We start from the raw sequence: 21,246 nt of genomic DNA on the forward strand, positions 1-21,246 counted from the left end.
AGTTGGAAGGGACCTCACGGGTCATCTAGTCCAACCCCTTGTGTTGCAATCCTTAGGGAGCAAAGCAAGGCCAGAAGTGTCTTGAGGGTCTGATAGGAAGAGCGGCAGGCCAATCTTTGGCCTGAGGTTCCCTGCGTCTGGCCTGGTATATCCCTATTACCTGGTTGAGAGAGGAGTTTCCCAGGCATCCCATCCGCTAGGGAGGAGATCTCACACACAAACCTCTCCTGATCCTCCTAAGTGTGTTTGGCTGGGGGGTGGTGGTGCTGAATTGTAGTCCAAAACATCTAGACTAGGGCATCTCATTGGCAAGTGCTGGCATATACCGTCCCATTTTCACAATCCTGGCTCAATGGAGGAGATTGAAAACCAGGAATAAGATTTTAATTCCCCCCCTCCCCTATTCTGGATATTGTACCAACTTTCAAGAGGAAGCCGAGTCTCACAGATAAGCAGTTCAAATATAAAAAATATATATTAATAATTCAGGATAACTTGCCCAGTGGAAGAAGTACAGAATGATAGCCTTTCACAACTTGCTCTGCTTTGCCTTGGTCTTGCTCGAGCAGTTTTGAACACTATACGTTTTGCCCGACACGGGGGAAATTGTGTGAGGATCAAGGCCTGTTCTTAGCAAGCAGACCCTTTCGAAAGGCCAGCTACCAGATCTGTAGTGAACCTGTGAAGCCTTGGACACCCCCCACCTCCACCCCGCTGTTTTGGTGGGCCTGGTCTTAGCCGTTGCTTGCTGGCCAACTTTCCAAGAGGCGTAGGTAAGGATGGTCCGAGGATGGTCCTAAAAATACGCAGGGCGCAGCGGCGGTGGCTCAAACGTCGGGGAGAAGGGGGCTGGCAGATGTGACAGTGACGGGGGAACCGAGCTCAACAATGGTTTATAAATGGTTGTGATAATAATAGTGCGAGGATGGTAGCCATGGTGATGGGGACGGTGGTAGCCATGACAATGGGAGGTGGGGGTGGGGGTGGCAGCTGGCAACAAGGGCAGTGAAAAATAGCAGAGTCGGCTGTGGCGAATTTTAAAAAAAACACAAAAAGTAATAATTCTGCAGTAGCTGCAAGGCCAAGAGTGGCTCCTTGTGAGCTGTGGTGAAAGGGGGGAAATGCACTCCCCTTTTCATGGTGAGCATGTCTGCTCTCAGTGTGCTGGGAAGTCATTCTTGGGCTTTGCTTTTTGCTAATTTTATCAGCTGCAGGGAAAGAGTGAAGCTTTACTTCAAAGAGCTGACCCACGGAGAATAATAATAATAATAATAATAATAATAATAATAATAATATATTATTTATACCCCGCCCATCTGGCTGGGTTTCCCCAGCCACTCTGGGCAGCTCTCAACAGAATATTAAAAACACAATAAAACTGCCACATGCTCTGTGTGGGGCCACCCTTGAAGCAGACCTACAAATTTTAACCGCATGAGATGTAGGGCGACTTTGCACACGCATTGTGGGCGTGCATATCGTTTTCATTTATTTTACTTGAGTAAGATTGACGTGGCGCTTTCTTCGTAAGCCGCCGCTTTGCGGTTTCATCACAATCAGGTGGAGTTTACAGGTTGCGATATGAACAAACAAAAATAAATCTACTGTATTTGGAATAAAATGTGGGTAAACATGTAGACACTGTATCAAAATATTTAGGTTGTAAAATTTGGACGCCACTTGATTGTAAAAAGAAAAGGGGGGGGAGCCTTAAAGTGGTTTATGAGGATGTAGATGCAATTAGTAATTTAAAAACAAATATACATAATAAAATTACACATCTGGGTAGGCTTGCCTAAACAAGTTTTTAGCATGGACCAGAAATAATACAGCAAAGGCCAATATACGGAAATGGGCAGGGAGTTTTAGAGAATTGTGCTGTCACAATGAAGGACTGACTCATTGCAAGTTTAATTATCTAATTAGTGACAGTCCTGCAGACATGGTGAATTTTAGCATGCAGTCTAGCCCTCAACAGTGCCCTTGAACACATGCAGAGTGCATTTCTCACACCATTGCATGTCTGCTGCCCCACACCAGGGACCGGGGATGATTTTAAATCTGCTGCAGTTTCTGCAGTAACTCTGAGTGACACTGGTAGGTTTGTTGGAATCCCGCAAGCAATATCTTTCGAAAACAGCTCAGCGCCTGATGGGCTGCAGCGCCACAATCAGATTCTTTAAACAGATGCACACAGTGCCGGTAAAAAGCACACAGGTTTCCCCCCCCCCCCCAAGCCTTGCCTATGTTATTATCTATGTTCCACTGTTGCTATAGCCACACAAGTCACAACAACTCATGCTACTCCAGAGTAGCCACATTGCCATCTATGGAATTGTTCCAGGAGAGCTTGGCAGATCACAGGCAGCCACAGAACGCTCAAGGGCTGGGTCATTCGCTTCAACAGCCTCCGCCAACCAGCTGTTTGGGACTACAACTCCCATCAGCCCCATGTGTGGTAGCTGAGGCTCATGGGAGTTGTAGTCCAAACCAGCTGGAGGAGGCCAGCTTAGCAAAGCCTAGCTTAATGGCTCCCCCCCCCCTCTCTGTGTGTGTGTGTGTTGCACTGTTATGTGTTTCCGGTGTTCTTTTCTACAAAGTCACTTATTTAAGATTTATATTCATTGTGCGTTTTTAGTTGCCCCTGTTTTAATTGATGCCTTGGGCTCTGCACTGGTAAAAAGGCTTGGTTTAAATAAAATACAGTTTGCACATTTGGAAAGCTAAGCAGGGTCTGCTTTGGTTTCAAATCGGATGGGAGACCGTGTTTTGAAATTACTGCATTGCCAGGGGTTGGACTCGATGACCCTCGGGGATCCCTCCCAACTCTTACGTTCCTGTGATTTGATTCTATGAAAACTATTACAAAATGGAGGCTCAGATTCTGGGACAGACTTTCCTTAAAGCTGCTGTAGGAACCAAGAAGGCACCTTTTTCATATCAAAACAGAATTGGAGTAGTGCGGAGGACAGCAAAAGAAGTGCTTTTGTAGCTCAGTGTCAGAGCAGTTGTTTGGCATGTAGAAGGTTCAGTCCCTGGTATCTTTGTTTGGGGCTAGAAAGACTCCCTGTTTGAAACCCTGTAGGGCCACTGCCAGTCATTGTAGACAGTACTAAACTAGACGGACAGTTGCTCTGATTCTGTGCCGGAGTTCCTATCTTTAATCTGCTACTTCGGTTGGTTTGATCAGGATAATAAAAGAGGCAGTTTGTTCCTTGGGTCTAAATTATCTTAGTTGTCCTTCGCCATCATACTGCTACATGTCACCCCAGTCTCTGAGCGGTTGGAAACTCCAGGGCTTCCAGGAACATAACCCTTTGAATGTGCCAATTTGGCACAACTTTCTGCAGTGCCTGCTAGCCAGCAGGAAGGCAAAAGAGTTCTGCCAAGCCATGCTGTTCCTGGAGGAAGCTCTTCTTAAGACGCCATGGCACGTGCCTTGATGAAAGCAGCTCAACCCCCTTCCCCCTTGAGGGCTAGAAACTTGTGCTTGAAAATAAACAAGAGATTGAGAGAAATGGTGTGGCGTCACTAGAGTTTTCCATTTCTGTTGTCACAAGGCCACAAAGTCCTCTGCCAAGTGAGGTCTGGTTTCCCAACCCAATAATAATAATAATAATTTTATTATTTATACCCCACCCATCTGGCCGGGTTTCCCCAGCCACTCTGGGCGGCTCCCAACAGAATATTAAAAACACAGTAAAACATCAAACATTAAAAACTTCCCTAAACAGGCTGCCTTCAGGTGTCTTCTAAAAGTCAGATAGTTGTTTATTTCCTTGACATCTGGTGGGAGGGCGTTCCACAGGGCAGGCCCTACTACCAAGAAGGTCCTCTGCCTGGTTCCCTGTAAAATCACTTCTCGCAGTGATGCAACCACCAGAAGGCCCTTGGCGCTGGACCTCAGTGTCCAGGCTGAACGATGGGGGTGGAGACGCTTCTTCAGGTATACAGGGCCTTTGAGGCCGTTAAGGGCTTTAAAGGTCAGCACCAACACTTTGAATTGTGCTCAGAAACGTACTGGGAGCCAATGCAGATCTCTCAGGACCGGTGTTATATGGTCTCAGTGGCCACTCCCAGTCACCAGTCTAGCTTCTGCATTCTGGATTAATTGCAGTTTCCGGGTCACCTTCAAAGCCCCACATAGAGCCCATTACAGTACTCCAAGCGGGAGATAAGACAGTCAGCGGGCAGGTAGGGTCTCAGCTGGTGTATCAGATGGAGCTCGTAGACAGCTGCCCTGGACACAGAACGGACCTGCGCCTCCATGGACAGCTGTGAGTCCAAAATTACTCCCAGCTGTGTACCTGGTCCTTTAGGGGCACAGTTACCCCATTCAGGACCAGGGAGTCCCCCACACTCACCCGCCCCCTGTCCCACCAAAACAGTACTGCTGTCTTGTCAGGATTCAGCCTCAATCTGTTAGCCTCCATCCATCCTCCAACCACCTCCAAGCACTCACACAGCACCTTCACCGCCTTCACTGGTTCCGATTTAAAAGAGAGGTAGAGCTGGGTATCATCCGCATACTGATGAACACCCAGCCCAAACCCCCTGATGATCTCTCCCAGCGGCTTCATATAGATGTTAAAAACCCAAGGCCTTCTTTTACGCCTTGCTTGACTGTGTCGCTTGCAAGGGCATAGAGGACCAGATCCAGAGCACTGTTGAGGCTGGATGCAGCCAGGGAGAGAGAGAAGGGGAGCTGGAGAAATTGCTAAAGATGGAGCAGCAGTCCAGAAAGGAGGCAGCGAAGCTCCGAACCAGTAGCAGGAGGTGGTAGGGGGCAAAGCAAAGCAGGAAGAGGGCAATAATGCCCAGAGAGAGGCTCCTCACTTTGGCCTTCTTCCAGGCTAGCAGAGCCTCGCTGCCTCGCACCGTTTGGACAATCTTCAGGTAGGCGACCGCCAGGATGAGGAGAGGGAAAGCAATGCCAGTGATGACTCAGGAGGAGTTGAACTTGGCCACGCCAGGCTGCAGGGGGTAGCTGTCATAGCAGGAGGGGTCCTGCTACTAATGAAAATTTATTCATTTTCATTAGTTTTACAATCAATTTAACATTTCAAAATTTGACTTCCTTCCCCCTTTTTCTGCGGTTCCCTAAATTAATTCTTCAAATATCTTCTGCATATCCAAATTCATTTAACTTGCTCATTAAATTGCCTATTGTAAATATATACTCTTATAAAACTGCAGGGTATTACAATAATCCTGCTAATGTTTTTATCTGCTTAGAATTTATCTGTAAATATTCAATAAACCATTTCCATTCTTTTATAAAAAGTTTGTTATCTTGATTTCTTATTCTTCTGGTAAGTTTCGCCATTTCTGCATATTCCATAAGTTTTTGTATCCATTCTTCCTCTACTGGAAGTTTATGTTTTTATAGGTGTTGGAAGCTGCCCAGAATGGCTGGGGAAGCCCAGGCAGATGGGTGGAGTATAAATAACATAATACTAATTATTAATTATTATTATTATTACTCAACCACACCAGCCAAGTGCCTCTGGAGACCTGTCTCCAAACACATATGTTGGAGAGCACAAAGAATATAAGAAAAGTAGCTGGATCAGGCCAAAGGGGCGCCCAGCATCTCTTCCCACATGTGATAGCCATCAAGGTGAGTAGCAATTGATAGCCTTTCTCCTCCACAAATGTGTCCACCTCTCAGCCTAACCTACCCTGTGCCGGATTTACGTATAAGCTAAACAAGCTATAGCTTAGGGCCCCACTCTCTTGGGGGCCCCCAAAAAATTAAAGGGAAAAAACCTGGATGTACATTTACAAAATATAAGATAAAAAACAAATAAAATAAATCTACATACAGCAACAGTGTTTTGTGTTGTGTAGGCTCCTAGGATGTAAGTCATGGGCCCCGCCTGCTAGCCTGATCCCTAGAATATCACTGATTTGCCCATTTCTATATATAGGGTGCCTACATTCTGCATGGACTGGTCACATGGCAACATGTGCAAATGGATTTAGATACCTATTAGGTCTGTAAATTACCATGTAGCATATATTCAACACAAAAAAACAGTGACCATTTGTTGTTGACAAAGGAAAAGTGGATATAAAGGGCCCCATTACCTTCAGTAGCCTAGGGCCTCATCAAACCTAAATCTGGCCCTGAACCTACCTCACAGTACACCACCTTGAGCTCCTTGGGTTGGATGAAAGGGGATGGCTCAGTTGGTCGAGCATGAGACTCTCAATCTCAGGGTTGTGGGTTCAAGCCCCACGTTGGGCAAAAGATCCCTGTGCCGCACGGGGTTGGACTAAATGACCCTGGGGTCCCCTTCCCACTCTCATCAGGGCCAATAAAGGCTTCCCCCCCCCTCCATGTCTGGGATAGGGAACCTGTGGCCCTCCAAATATTGCTGGACTCCAACTCCCAGCAGCCCCTGCAGCCAGCATAACCAATGGACAGGGGCATGATGGGGGATGTAGCCCGGAAACATCTGGAGGGGCAGAGGCTGCCCACCCGTGCTCTGTGCTCTTTAGGCTGCCAAGACTAAGAGGCAAGGCAATGGGATACAATTTTGTGACAGCTCGGCGGATTTCAAAGGATGGCGGGCATTCTGGTCTGCTGGTTATTTCAGAAAGTGTGGACTACATAGGCTTACCTTTAAAATGTGAGCTAAATCCTAGCTATAGGGTGGGCTGAGAATGTGGGGGTGCTCAGCCACCCCCTCCCTTGTGCATCCCCCTAAAAAGCCCCAAACTTGTGAGGTGGTGCTTTGGGATGTGGAGAGCTGTTTGCTGGGTTAACCACTCTCAGTTTTGCTCAGCTCTGCTAATTATTAATTCAAGCAGCGGCTGGGGCAGATTTCTTCCTTCTCCCTTGCTCTTCCCGTGCCAACTGCTGCAGCGAGCTGATGGATGCCCTGCAAAAGGGCCGTGATTAACTGCCAGAGACTCAATAATAGATACACCAACTTCCCTGTGCCACCCGTTCCCTAGAGTCCCTTGCCCTGCCAAGTTTGGAAAGTTTAGTGGCCAGAGAATGGCAAAGAGTTGGGAGCCAAGATTTCTTGGGGGGGGGGGTCTCAAGATTAGGACACTAGTAATATTATCGGCGCAGAAAAGAATGAAGCTCACTGGGTGACCTTGGGCCAGGTACCAGCTCTCAGCCTAGCCTACTTTGCAGGGCCATTGTGAGGATAAAACAGGGAGGAGGAAAACAATGCATGCCACATTGAGCTCCTTGGAAGAAAGGTGGACTATAAAAAGAAATATAATATAAAGTATAAAACAACAAAAACTAGTACTAGCTGCCTCTAAAGCCTTGCATAAACAGGAGGGTCTTAACTGATGCTGCGATGATGATGATGGTGATGATGATGATGATAATAATAATAATAATAATAATAATAATAATAATAATAATAATTTATTATTTATACCCCGCCCATCTGGCCGGGTTTCCCCAGCCACTCTGGGCAGCTTCCAACCGAATATTAAAAACAATACAGCATCAAACATTAAAAACTTCCCTAAACAGGGCCGCCTTCAGTTGTCTTTTAAAAGTAAAATAGTTGCTTATTGCCTTGACATCTGCTGGGAGGGTATTCCACAGGGCGGGTGCCACTACCGAGAAGGCCCTCTGTCTGGTTCCCTGTAACCTCACTTCTTGCAATGAGGGAATCGCCAGAAGGCCCTCGGTGCTGGATCTCAGGGCTGAATGATGGGGATGGAGACGCTCCTTCAGGTATACTGGGCCAAGGCCGTTTAGGGCTTTAAAGGTCAGTAGCAACACTTTGAATTGTCCTCGGAAACGTACTGGGAGCCAGTGTAGATCTCTCAGGACCGGTGTTATGTGGTCCAGGCGGCCACTCCCAGTCACTAGCCTAGCTGCCGCATTCTGGATTAATTGCAGTTTCCGGATCACCTTCAAAGGTAGCCCCACTTAGAGCGCGTTGCAGTAGTCCAAGCAGGAGATAACCAGAGCATGCACCACTCTGGCGAGACAGTCCGCGGGCAGGTAGGGTCTCAGCCTGTGTACCAGATGGAGCTGGTAGACAGCCGCCCTGGACACAGAATTAACCTGTGCCTCCATGGACAGCTGTGAGTCCAAAATGACTCCCAGGCTGCGCACCTGTGATGTCGACAGAGTCAGTTGCACTTGCCAGGGATAGATGGGGGAAAGCTGTAGCTCAGTTAGAGCACCTGCCTTGCATGCATATCCAGGCAGGGCTGGGAGAGAGCCTTCCCTGAAATCCTGGAGAGCTGCTGCCAGTCAGTGTATGCAATATTGAGCTAGAAGGATCCTAGATCAGGCATAGGCAACCTTCGGCCCTCCAGATGTTTTGGACCACAATTCCCATCATCCCTGAGCAGTGGCCCTGTTAGCTAGGGAATCATGGGAATTGTAGGCCAAAACATCTGGAGGCCCAAAGGTTGCCTATGCCTGGCCTAGATGAATGAACCTTCACACTAAAAGTGCCCAGAGGCAAGGTGCTCGAGATCACTTCTTTGCCATTTGGTCTAATTTCATTTTGCAGTTGTACCTTGGTTCTCGAACATTTTGGTACTTGTCCGTTTTGGCTTCTGAACACCACAAACCCGGAAGTAAGTGTTCCGTTTTGCGAACGTTTTTTGGAAGCCGAATGTCTGAAGCTCCTGCAGCCAATCAGAAGCCGCGCCTTGGTTTTCAAACAGTTCCGGGAGTCGAATGGACTCCCAGAATGGATTATGTTCGAGAACCAAGGTACCACTGTATACACCAACACAGCTTCCCAAGAGCAGGCACCCCCAAACTTGGCCCTCCAGATGTTTTGGGACTACAACTCCCATCATCCCTAGCTAACAGGACCAGTGGTCAGGGATGATGGGAATTGTAGTCCCAAAACATCTGGAGGGCCAAGTTTGGGGATGCCTGCCCAAGAGCATCAGGTCCTACTGATCAATGCCAGTGTCTGGATTTAATGTAGTCCAAGGTTATTTTTTCATCTTCTTTTTCAAGATAAAAATTAGGTGAGCCCACAAACCCGTTATTATTATAGACAATGCATCCTTCCTCTCTAGGTATGTTTTACTAGTTGCATCATCATCATCAATCATCATCATTATTCACATAGCTGTATCCTAGTCTTCTTAATTGGCTATTGTGACAACTTTTCTTATTCTTTAAAAAAAACTATTTCCCCCCTTTCCTCTGTTTTTTCTTTTGATATTAAAGTTCTGTAAAATGGGGGAGGGGGTGTCAGACTTACCATTCAAAAGTGGTGTGTCTGGGGAGGTGCTGTTTGCCCCACCTGAAAGGGCAGAGCTGGCATTGGTGTAATCCAGACACATCTTTGGGCTCCCCTGAAAGAAGAGAGGGTGCCCAGGAGATCTCCGCCACTTCTCGCTTTCTGAGATGCAGGCAGTTGCACCCCACTCAGCGACAGCAGCCACCAGAGAGAGAGAGAGAGAGAGAGAGAGAGAGAGAGAGAGAGAGAGAGAGAGAGAGAGAGAGAGAGACTTCTGCCACCTCCCACCCACTCCACTGCTAATAGTTGAGCTGGTGAGATTCTGAAAAGCTGAGATTTTCACGTGCACACAAACACACGTCATTTGCACTGCGGAAAGAGGGACTTCCCAGAGGCCCGTGATGCACCCAGCTACACATCTGAAAACATAGCTGCCAAGTTTTCCCTTTTCTCACGAGGAAGCCTATTCAGCATAAGGGAATTTCCCTTAAAAAAAAAGGGATAACTTGGCAGCTATGCTGAAAATCTGTGTGCTATCACTGACATCTTGCACACATGCATACAGTGGTACCTCGGGTTACAGACACTTTGGGTTACAGACGCTTCAGGTTACAGACTCCGCTAACCCAGAAATAGTACCTCGGGTTAAGAACTTGGCTTCAGGATGAGAACAGAAATGAAACCGCGCGGCGGCAGCGGGAGGCCCCACGAGCTAAAGTGGTATCTCAGGTTAAGAACAGTTTTCCGGTTAAGAACGGAGCTCTGGAATGAATTAAGTTCTTAACCTGAGGTACCACTGTACATGCAAACACCGTCAGCCCAACGTGAGGTGAGCCCAGGCAGCGTCTTGGATTTAGAACCAGACTCCAGGGCTCAGCCAGGAAGACCGGCCCTACCATTAGTCAGTGTGAGGCAGCTGCTTCAGGCGGCCCTGAGCCCTTGGCAGTAAGCCTCCATTGGAAGGTTTAGCCGTGTGTGAGCAGCAGTTTGCCCACCTAGCAGGAAGCCCTCAGGTGTGCAGGAGGATGCTGCCCTTATGAAAGGTTGCTGCCCATTGAGTTGGCTTTTCTGCCGGCCGTTTAAGACCTGTCGGTTTTCAGAGAGCTGCAGCAAGTATCTCATAGTCGAGCTGTGGTCGCCTCGCCACAACATCGTCCTGAAGGAAACAGGCCAACACCCACTCCGTAACTGATGAACGATATGCCTTTAAAGGAACCACAGGGTGAAAAAGCAGAGAGGCAGATAGCGAGAAACTGCCTTTGTGGAACTTCCTAGAATGATTCAAGCTGAGAAAAAAACGCACCAAATTATCCACTGGGGCTGCCTAGGAATGACTGAGCAGATGGCAACCGCAATCTCTGAATGCATGCCTTGGAAGAGGCAAATTTGTTCCTTTCAGTGCCTCTCGCTTTCTAATTCCCCCCTGCTCCCTGTCTTAAGAGCAGTTCTCTGCATTTCCACAAGAGCTTGTGGTTTTATTTATATTTTTATTCTATTAAGTCCTCGTGGAAGTCCACCAGCGTTCTCCCTGGTTGGTGAGGTTAAATGAGGAAGGGGCACTGGCGGAGGAACAGGGATGTGAGGGGAGCGCACCGCCCCTGGCGGCACGATCCCGGTGGGGTGCCATCGTAGATGGGGGCTCCCTGTGCTGAGCGCCACACCCCCTAGCAGTTCGAAAGCACGTCAAAGTGCAAGTAGATAAATAGGTACCACTACAGCGGGAAGGTAAACGGTGTTTCCATGTGCTGCTCTGGTTTGCCAGAAGCGGCTTTGTCATGCTGGCCACATGACCTGGAAGCTATACGCCGGCTCCCTCGGCCAATAATGCGAGATGAGCGCGCAACCCCAGAGTCGGTCACAACTGGGCCTAATGGTCAGGGGTCCCTTTACCTTTACTGTACATTGATTATGGCCTTCATTTTATGGATCACTGATCTTGTTAGATAGTTAAATTCATGTTAAATTTCTGTTTTAGGGGTTGTTTTTCATCCTCTAGAACAGATTAATCCATTTCCCATTACTTTCTATGGGAAAGCTCGCCTTGGTTTAAGAACGCTTTGGTTTAAGAACGGACTTCCGGAACGGATTAAGTTTGTAAACCAAGGTACCACTGTACTTTAAAAGATGTGGGCTCACAGATAACATCTGCATAAAATTGGCACATGCTCGTTGCTATGTCGATGCGCAAAAGTGGAGTTTTTAAAAGTCACAAAAGGCAAGCCAGCCAATTTCCCACCCAAATTACCCAATTAAATTGATTGTTAACCCCACCCCAAATTAGCTCCTTTTCTGTTCGTTTAACCCCTAATTGAGCAGGACATGTGGCGACGCCAAGCCCGTCAATTAGCCCCATTCATTATCCCTCACTTCTTCTCCAGATAAAGTGGCCTCATTTATTTATTATGTAAAATTTATATACGGTACCACTTGATTGTTTTTTAAAAAACAAACCTCAAGGTGGATTAACCAAAACAAAAAAGGAAAAGCAAGAAAAGTCAACAACCCTACTTTAAAACTGACAGAAGTTAAACTACTAAGGAATATTAAAATTACCTCCACTTTCTAAGCATTTGGGCAGGCTTGTCCAAACATGAATGTTTTTCGCAGGCGCCAAAAAGAGTACAGTGAATGATGGCAATGATATTTACTTATATCCTGCCTTTTGGCCAGATCAAGACTCGTGGCAGCTTACACAAATTGGAACAAAATATTGTTTATCCCTCCCCAAATACTAATATCCTACTTGGTAACTCAGATCACCTTCCGTTTCATAACAGAAGAACAGAGCCTGCTGGATTCGGCAAATGGCCCTTCCAGTCCAGCATCCTGTTCTCACAGCACCAGACTAGATGCCTGTGGGGAGCCAAGAAGCAGGATCCGGCAACTGGGATTCAGAAGCATTGCTGCCTCTATGGATGCAGAGCATGGCCGTTGTATCCCCCTCTTCCCCTCCGTGAATTTGCCCAGTCCTCTTTTAAAGCCACCCAAAATGATGGCCAACACTGTCCCCTGTAGGAGGGAGTTCCACAGTTTAACTATGTGTTGTGGATTTCCTTCTATCTTTTCTCAATCATCCAACATTCAGCTTCCTTGAATGTCATGGTTTTGACCTATAAAGCCTTAAACGGCTCAAGACCACAATACCTCAAGGACCGCCTCTTTCCATATGAACCTACCCGGACCCTGAGATCATCTTCTGAGCCCCTCCTTCGTGGGCCTCCTCCTCGAGAGGTCCAGAGAGTGGCAACACGAGAACGGGGCCTTCTCTGCAGTGGCTCCCTGTCTGTGGAGTGCTCTCCCCAGGGAAGTTCGCCTGGTGCCTTCATTATGCACCTTTGGGCGCCAGGCAAAAACGTTCCTTTTTAACCAGGCCTTTGATTGACCTATGACATTCTATGCCCTTTTAAAATGTGGGGGTTTTTTTGGGGGGAGGGAGTTATTGGGTTGTTGTTTTTACTTCGATTATATATTTTGTGGTTTTATATTTTGATTTTGTTCTGTGATCTGCCCTGAGACCTCCGGCTATAGGGCAGTGTATCAAATTATTAACAACAACAGTGTTGTGAGAGGGAGAAAAATCTTTCCCCACTTTTCCCATGCCATGTGCTATCTACCCAGAAATGTGCCCCAGGCTAGGCAACCTTCCGCCCCCCCCCCCTGCCCACTCTCTGATCTAGCAGATCTGTCAGTACTGTACATGGATATAATTGGACCGCGCAAATCCATTTGTGCATTTCAAGAGCCTCACTCTGTGCATTTGGTTTTAAGCTGTGCTTCAGGTGCATTTTTATTTACAATACAACATTTGGTGATTCCCCACCCCACTTCTTTTCGAACGGGACATTCGAGGCGTTGCAGCTGCCTGGGTTAAGGGAGTCCAGAACTAAGGCAGGACTGATATCCTTACAGATCTGGAATGAGGCGCCTCGTTTTTTCAGGAAAACCCAGGAGCTGAGTCCAGGAGGCACGTGATATCCTCTGCCAGGGGAAGGAAGGCAGCTGATCACAGAGGGTGGGGTGTCAGGTGTGGCTCCAGACCTGTCAATAATGGACAGGCAAGGACCTTGTCCCAGTTGGGATGTGTGTGTGTGTGTGTGTGTGAAGATACCACAATATTTTGTCAGAGCACCGGACTCTGCGGCAGAGACACACAACATGTGGACAGGGTCATTTGAAGGCGGAAACTTCAATCGCTGCTGCTCTGTAGTAGATGTTTCCCTCCCCGCTTTCACAAACCCCCAAAACTAAATCAGGTTTTAATCCTTGGCTTCACTTGAGCCTTGCAACAGACAGCTGTCATTTCAGAAGAGGCAGACACCAGGGCTACACAAACACACACCCCTTTAAGAAGTGAGTGAGAGGTTGGAAACTTAACCACCTCTTGTGATTTTCCCCTTTCAATGAATCGCTTCTGGCCGCTGCAAAGGTCTTGGGTGCCAAGATGTCCGTCCTTAAGGCTGGCCGTTAACTCTGGGCCTGGAAGAAGAAAAGCCGGCTTTGTCTCTCTCGTGCACAAGGGACTAGTCTTGTTTCCTTCTGGGTTGTTTAGGCGGCAACTTTTTAAACAGGAATGGAGCGGGTGGGACGTTTTGGGGGCAGGGAGGGGGGGCAGAGACCAGGGATGGGGGGCGGAGAGAGAAAATAATCCAGGTTTGCAGAACAGAACAAGGTTTTGGGAGCAAGTCACTAGAGAGATGGAGAGAGGGTTTCCAGAGCCCACCTCTTTTAAAAGCCGAAGATGGGGGTAGTCTTTCCTCCACTGGAATATTCAAAGTGAGTTTTGCGGCTGACCCGAGAGACATACTCCTGTTCCAAACTGGAAACCAGTCTGCCGACAGCGGGAGAACAAGAGGCAGATGATTTATGAACCTAAACACCCCCATAACCTCTATTGATGGGGGTCCCCAACATTTTTTTCCTCCGTCAAGAATTGCAACGCCCTCCTTAGGCACCAGAACAACACCCTGCTCATTCCCTCCACCCTGCCTGTTCCAAGATGCCCAACATTCATTCCCTCTACTTCAGCAGCTTCTGATCTCTCGCAATGACGCCCCCCCCAAAAATAAGTGAGTCGGAGAGAATCGGAGAACTTGGGGTGTGAAGTGGAGCAAAGTTCTGAGAGTGTGTTCCCTGGCACTGGCAGCAGGGGGAGCTGCCGCCTCCTTCAGAACAAGGCCCCACCCTCAGGGGGCGGAGCCGACGCCATATGCGAGATTCCGCATGCCTGTCCGTCCTTCATTTGAGCTTCCCGCAAGCAGGAGGCACTCAGAGCACGCTGACCCTCTCGGCCAAGCCCTTCATGTCCACTTCCCGCTGCTGTTCGTCCTCCTCCTCCTCGTGCAGCCGCCGGACCCGTAGGTGGTCAGGGTACGGCATGCTGTGCTCTGCGGCAAACTGTTCCCACCGGGCGTCATCGCTCTCGTGGGTGATATAGCGCTCACGCATCCTGCTCTCCAGCTCCCGCAGATCCAGCCAAGTTTGGTAATCCTGGAGGGGAAGGATGAAGAGGAGAAGCTGAAATGTAAATCTGTAAACTGAAGGGGATGCTTGTCGGTTGCCCTCTATGCCTGTGGCCCTCCGGATGTTGCTGAACTGCGACTCCTGACCCCCTTGACTGTTGGCCACGCTTGCTGGGTGTGGGGAGTTGTAGTTCAGCAATATCAAAAGCAACACGATGGTCAGAAACAATTACAATGTGAAAAACTGTATGGAGTAATTCAAGACATGAAGATTAACAAACTAAAGTCCCTGAAGGTACTGAATGAATCACGGTGCCAGACTTTACCCGGCGGAGAACAAGCTGTGAAGCTTTGTAATCAGCAATGTCCAATTCTGATGTCCAACTCTGAACTCTGCTGAACACTGTTTCCGGATAGCAAACTACTGTTTCGTTGAATTCTTCGTCAGCCAGTTAGTTCAACAAACGCTCGTAAGTAGAAAGATATGTAATTTCTCCATTTACCAATTTTTTTTCCAATAGATGTAATATACATGAGAATGAAAAATACTCTGGAACAGTGCTCATGCAATTATGTAGTCACTGTTTGTGTTTACTTGGGAGTTGTAGTTCAGCAACGCCCGGAGGGCCAAAAACTCCTGCCGCACTTCTCTGTGCACTTCCATGGGTTATTACACCGAAAGTTGGGGAGATATTCAAAGACAAATTGCTCAAGCCGTGATTCCCGAAATGAGACGGGAACTACATTCCAGCCAGCTGTTGAAATTTACACCGCTCTGAATTTTGCAATGCAGCACTCCAACCGAGCCAGGCATACAATAATTTGCAGTAGAAACATACAGTCATACCTCGGTTTAAGTACGCTTTGGTTTGAGTACTTTCAGTTTAAGTACTCTGCAGACCCAGAAGTGTTTACTTCCGGGTTCCGCCGCGCACACATGCGCAGAAGTGATCTGCGCATTTCACGCATGCGCAGAAGCGACCTGTGCGCTTCGCGCATGCACGGAAGCGCTTTATCGGCGCTTCGCACATGCGTGCTATCACCGCTTGGATTAAGTACTTTTTGGGGTGCGAATGGCACCCCGGAACCAATTAAGTACTTAACCCGAGGTACCACTGTAAATGTTAATTTTTTTTATCTACAATACTGTCTTATTTATTTTATAGTACAGTACATTGATGCATTTTATGGATCAATGCTCTCATTAGACAGTAAAATTCGTGTTAAAATGCTGTTTTAGGGGGTGTTTTTCATCATTTGGAATGGATTAATCCACTTTCCATTACTTTCAATGGGAAAGTTCGCTTCAGTTTAAGTACACTTCAGTTTAAGTATGGACTTCCAGAACCAATTAGGTACTTAACCTGAGGTACCACTATAATCCATTCTGGAAGTCCGTTTGACTTCTGAAAAGTTAAAAAAAAAGTGAGGATCAAAGGGAGGGCGGCAAATCTATTTGGGGGAAAAAAGAGAAGCGTGCTTCGGAAGCCGTTCGGGTTCCGAGGAACATTCGAAAACCGAAGCGGTTACTTCCAGGTTGTCGGCGTTTGGCTTCCGAAACATTCAGCAGCCAAGATGCTCGACAACTGGGGTTTGACTGTACGGTCATACCTCGGTTTAAGTATGCTTCGGTTTGAGTACTTTCAGTTTAAGTACTCCGCAGACCCATCTGAAACGGATTAATCCACTTTCCATTACTTTCTATGGGAAAGTTCGCTTCAGGTTAAGTACGCTTCAGATTAAGTACAGACTTCCGGAACCAATTACACTCATACTTCGGGTTTAGTATGCTTCAGGTTGAGTACTCCGCGGACCCGTCTGGAACAGATTAATCCACTTTCCATTACTTTCTATGGGAAAGTTCGCTTCAGGTTAAGTACGCTTCAGATTAAGTACAGACTTCCGGAACCAATCGTGTACTTAAACCGAGGTACCACTGTATAACACAGGCTTCCTCCCTTCCACAGGGAGCCTACAACTCCCATGATCCCTAGCTAGCAGGACCAGTCGTCAGGGATGATGGGAATTGTAGTCTCAAAACATCTGGAGGGCCGAGGTTGAGGAAGCCTGGTATAACAGGTGCGTTGGAAAAAAAGCAACGAACAAAATTGCTTCCTATTAGGGCAAAACTGCTTTGGGAAAACATATTAGGAGAAATTCACATTAAGAACATAAGGAGGACAAAGAACATAAGGAGAGCCTGCTGGATCAGGACAATGGATCATCTAAGTTCCTGTTCTCACAGCGGCCAAGCAGATTCCCCAAAGGGAAACCCACAAGCAAGGCCACAAGGGGCCACAGCAATGGCAGCAGCAGGAACGTCAGGCCAGGTGGCCCTGAAATCAAAGAGCTGCCGCTACCATGCTGCCCAGCAGATGTCTAGGACTATAATGTCCATCATCCCCAGCCAGCAGGGCCCACGGTGAGTTTGGACTCCAGCCGCCATCTCTGCATACCTGTAGCCAAGAGTGGCTGAGCGATTTATCGACACTGTAACGTTTCCTCATCTTCACCTGGAGGAGGTTGTTGATCAGATCAATGGCTGGGCAGGAGGAAAGGGAGAAAGGAAATGCTATAAGAACCTGAGAAGAGACTGCTGGATCCGGCCGGGATTCCAAATAGTGTAGCAGAAAGCCAGCCAATTTCTGAGGGCAGATTCTACCTCCCCATCCCACCAAGCTCCTTTAAAGTTACCTCCAACTGAGATCTGGCGCCAGGGGTTCGCCGGGTACATAAAGGCGGCGTTCTGGATCTGGTCGTTGATGTCCTCGTCTTCGTTGAACGGGAACGTGCCGCTGAGGCTGACGTACATGATGACTCCCACTGACCACATGTCCAGAGAGCGGTTGTAGCCCTGGTTCAGCAGGACCTCGGGCGCCAGGTAGGCCGGGGTGCCCACGACCGAGCGGCGGAAGGACTTCTCGCCAATGATACGGGCGAAGCCAAAGTCGCACAGCTTCACCTGCGGAATGGTGAGCAAGGAACCTTACGATCCAAAGGCCTCCATGCGAAGCGGCAAAACACCCCCCGCTGTATATTTTTACACTGTGAACCGCCTTGCAATCTTCGGATGAAGGACGGTATGCAAATTTAATCACCACCATCATCATCATCAACAACAAAGGGATAATGGCGCGGCCTTCTCGGTGGCCGCTCCCAGACTTTGGGACTCCCTACAGGAGTTAGACTGGCTCCTTCCCTGTTGTCCCTTTGTCAGCAGGTGAAGACTTTCTTATCATAACAGGCTTTTGGGAACTGACTGCTTTTAATGAATGGGCTGCGGCTCTGCTGTTTCTATTGTAATTATTGGCATATTTTTAATACTGTAGCTCTTTTAAATTTATATAGTGGTTTTTTGTGTGGCTCACATATTTTACACACACACACACACACACACACACACACGTTTTACATATATATAGACCTCATATATATTTGCTTTACAGTTTAAAATACTCATTTTACATCCTTAAGATATCAATGACTTCCCTTCTTCTCTTTCCATGGTTCATTTTACATATCATAAATCCTTGCAGATTTTACAAAAACGATACCATTCAGTATTCCGTTATTGCATCCACCCAAACTTGTTTACACTGTTGAATTTTTCTTAATGCTCCCAGCGTTTTCAGCTATACACAATTATTTCCCAGATATTCAATAAACGTGTTCCAGTCTTCTTGAAACATATGTTCTTCTTGTTCTCCTATTCTATATGTTAAGTCTGCGAGTTGTGCATATTCTGTCAACTTAAGTGGGACCTCACTCATTTTCTCTGTTACCATGTGGTTTAGCCCAGGTGGCGCTGTGGTTAAACCACTGAGCCTAGGGCTTGCTGATCAGAAGGTCGGCGGTTCGAATCCCTGTGACGGGATGAGCTCCCGTTGCTTGGTCCCAGCTCCTGCCAACCTAGCAGTTCGAAAGCACATCAAAATGCAAGTAGATAAATAGGAACCGCTATAGCGGGAAGGTAAACGGTGTTTCCATGTGCTGCTCTGGTTCACCAGAAGCGGCTTTGTCATGCTGGCCACATGACCTGGAAGCTATACGCCGGCTCCCTCGGCCAATAATGCGAGATGAGCGCGCAACCCCAGAGTCGGTCACGACTGGACCTAATGGTCAGGGGTCCCTTTACCTTTACCTTTAAAACATGGGCCGCAATAGCAGCACACATAAATTGACAGTAGTACACGAATTGACCCGTGGAACGAATTAATTTCGTCTAGCGAGGCACCACTGTACTGGGTTTTGTTTTGTTTTTAAAGGATTGTTGGTGTCTTTTCTATGTTTTTAGCTGTTCCTATCTTATCTGTAAGCAACCTTGAGTCTCTGACAGGAAAAAAGGCAGGGTATAAATAAATATCACACACACAAAATAATAATAATAATAATAATAATAATAATAATAATAATAATAATAATAATAATAATGGGAGTTGCAATCCAGTAAAAATATCTGGAGGTCCATGGGCGACCCAGCCCTGCCCTAAACGAATCATTAAGTAAACCACTCGGTGAAAGAGTCAACTCTTTTCCCCAAGGAACACTACCAGGGTCTCAGTTTTGAGCGGTTCCATTCTAAAATCCCGAACGCCATTTGGGATGCATCCATCTCTTTTTCAGATGCAAGAGGGGCGGCAAAACTGGAAGCCTTACCTGAGGGAATGGCTCGGCCGAAGCCAAAAGGACGTTCTCGGGTTTCAGGTCGCAATGCACGATGTTCTTGAAATGCAGATGGCGCAGAGCCACCAGGATCTGAGCAGAAAAGATGGAAACAGGAGTGGCAAAAGGTGGCAAGGAGCAGAAAGCCACCAAATCCTGGCCGGTCAGGATTCTACCCACGTCAGCTTCCCACAGATTGCATTACATGAATTACCACAGAACCACGAAATAGTAGAGATGGAAGGTGCCCCCAGAGGTCCTCTAGTCCAACCCCCTGCAAAGCAGGGATCTTTTGCCCACCGCAATGTGTTACAACAGCCTTCCGAAGCTGGTGCCTGCCAGATGTTTTTGGACTACAACTCCCATCTACAACTAAGGCTGATGGGAGTTGTAGCCTGAAATTTCCGGTGAATGCCAGTTTGCTGAAAGCTACTCTCTGTTTGCTGCTGTCTTGCTACACTTTCTGCTTTCAGAGACCCAGATGAAAGCTCCTCTTTTGTCCTTTTGTCCAAATATTAGATTTTGCGAATCCCGAAATTTGTAGGGGAAGAGCATCCTCAGGCAAGGCTCTGCTGCCACCTCGTGGGCGCTGGTTGACTTGTACCTTTTCTGCCTTTGGAAGGTGTACAGGTGAAACTCGGAAAATTTGAATATTGTCGAAAAGTGAATTTATTTCAGTAATGCAACTTATTATTTTTTATTCTTCTTTTAATTTTTACAAATGCTTTCTTTTGGAAATTCCACAGTAATAAAACAAATAGTTACAATAATACAAAAATCAACAAAAATAAACATCACTATTACATTTCATTAATTACATTCCATTTATAATTGACCCGCCTAACGACAAATAATTACAATTACAACAAATAAAGCCTTGACATATTTTGCTTTGCATGTCATGCATCTATCTCATATATTGGTTTCACCTCTTAAGTTGCATTACTGAAATAAATGCACTTTTCGACGATATTCTAATTTTCCAAGTTGCACCTGTATGTTTAGCATTCTTACCTGCGTGATGAGGAACTTGGTGAGTCTCTCGGGCAGCCGGCCCTTTTCCGAAGACAGGATCATTTCCAACATGTCTCCGTGGAGCTTCTCCATCACCACAAAGACTTTCTCCGGCGTCTCGAACATGCACTCCAAGTTCACGATCCCGGCATGCCTCAGGCTCTGCGGAATGGGGTGGGGTGTCGGAGGAGAAGAAGAAGAGAGACAGGGTGGGGTGTCGGGATGAGGCTCAGAGTCCAGAGGGACTTAAGGGACCCTTCTTCCTGCCAGCCCTCCCGCGGCAACACCCACAAAATGGCCGCCGGCCGCTCACCTGCAAGATGGCGACCTCGTTGCGCAGTTGGCTCTCCTGCTTGGTGGGGAAGCGGAGCTTGTCAATCACTTTCACCGCCACGTCCCGGCCTGTTTTCCGGTGTTTCCCTGGGGGCATCAAGAAGGGAAGGCTGCATTTTAGGAAGGGACTGTTCCTGGCTCAGAGAAGGCAGAAGGCCCTCTGGTACCAGCCCAACCGTTGCGTTTAGGTCAGCCGCCGTCCCCGCCCCAACTAAATGATGGCTAAAACTCCCATCATCCCTATGGGCTATGTCGCTGGGAGTCCAAGCCCAACAACATCTAGCAACATCTCTGTGTGACGGACAGCTGAGCTAGACCAGAGTCTGGTGATACACGCAATCCCTAGAAATTCCTTTTTCTATATAAATTTTATTTTTCAGAAATATTTCGACATAAATACAATCCAGTATTTTCCAAAAGAAGTATCAACAACCTCAGATATGCTGATGACACAACCTTGATGGCAGAAAGTGAGGAGGAATTAAAGAACCTTTTAATAAGGGTGAAAGAGGAGAGCGCAAAATATGGTCTGAAGCTCAACTTCAAAAAAAAACTAAGATCATGGCCACTGGTCCCATCACTTC

General features: G+C 47.3%; 1 protein-coding gene across 1 annotated transcript in view; it reads right to left on the minus strand.

The window, feature by feature from the left end:
- Positions 1-12,893: 12,893 nt before the first annotated feature.
- The window catches only part of PRKD2 (protein kinase D2), a 44,921-nt gene continuing 36,568 nt past the window's right edge, over positions 12,894-21,246 (minus strand). Inside the window, exons 13-18 of the mRNA XM_035119991.2 lie at positions 20,643-20,749; positions 20,330-20,491; positions 19,310-19,408; positions 17,348-17,615; positions 17,110-17,195; positions 12,894-14,681 (exon numbers count right to left, since the gene is read on the minus strand). Coding sequence (XP_034975882.2) covers positions 14,460-14,681; positions 17,110-17,195; positions 17,348-17,615; positions 19,310-19,408; positions 20,330-20,491; positions 20,643-20,749 — 944 coding nt within the window. The 3' untranslated portion in view covers positions 12,894-14,459. The remainder of the gene's footprint in view (positions 14,682-17,109; positions 17,196-17,347; positions 17,616-19,309; positions 19,409-20,329; positions 20,492-20,642; positions 20,750-21,246) is intronic.

Source organism: Zootoca vivipara, chromosome 6, assembly GCF_963506605.1.
Source record: "Zootoca vivipara chromosome 6, rZooViv1.1, whole genome shotgun sequence".
Lineage (NCBI taxonomy): Eukaryota > Metazoa > Chordata > Lepidosauria > Squamata > Lacertidae > Zootoca > Zootoca vivipara.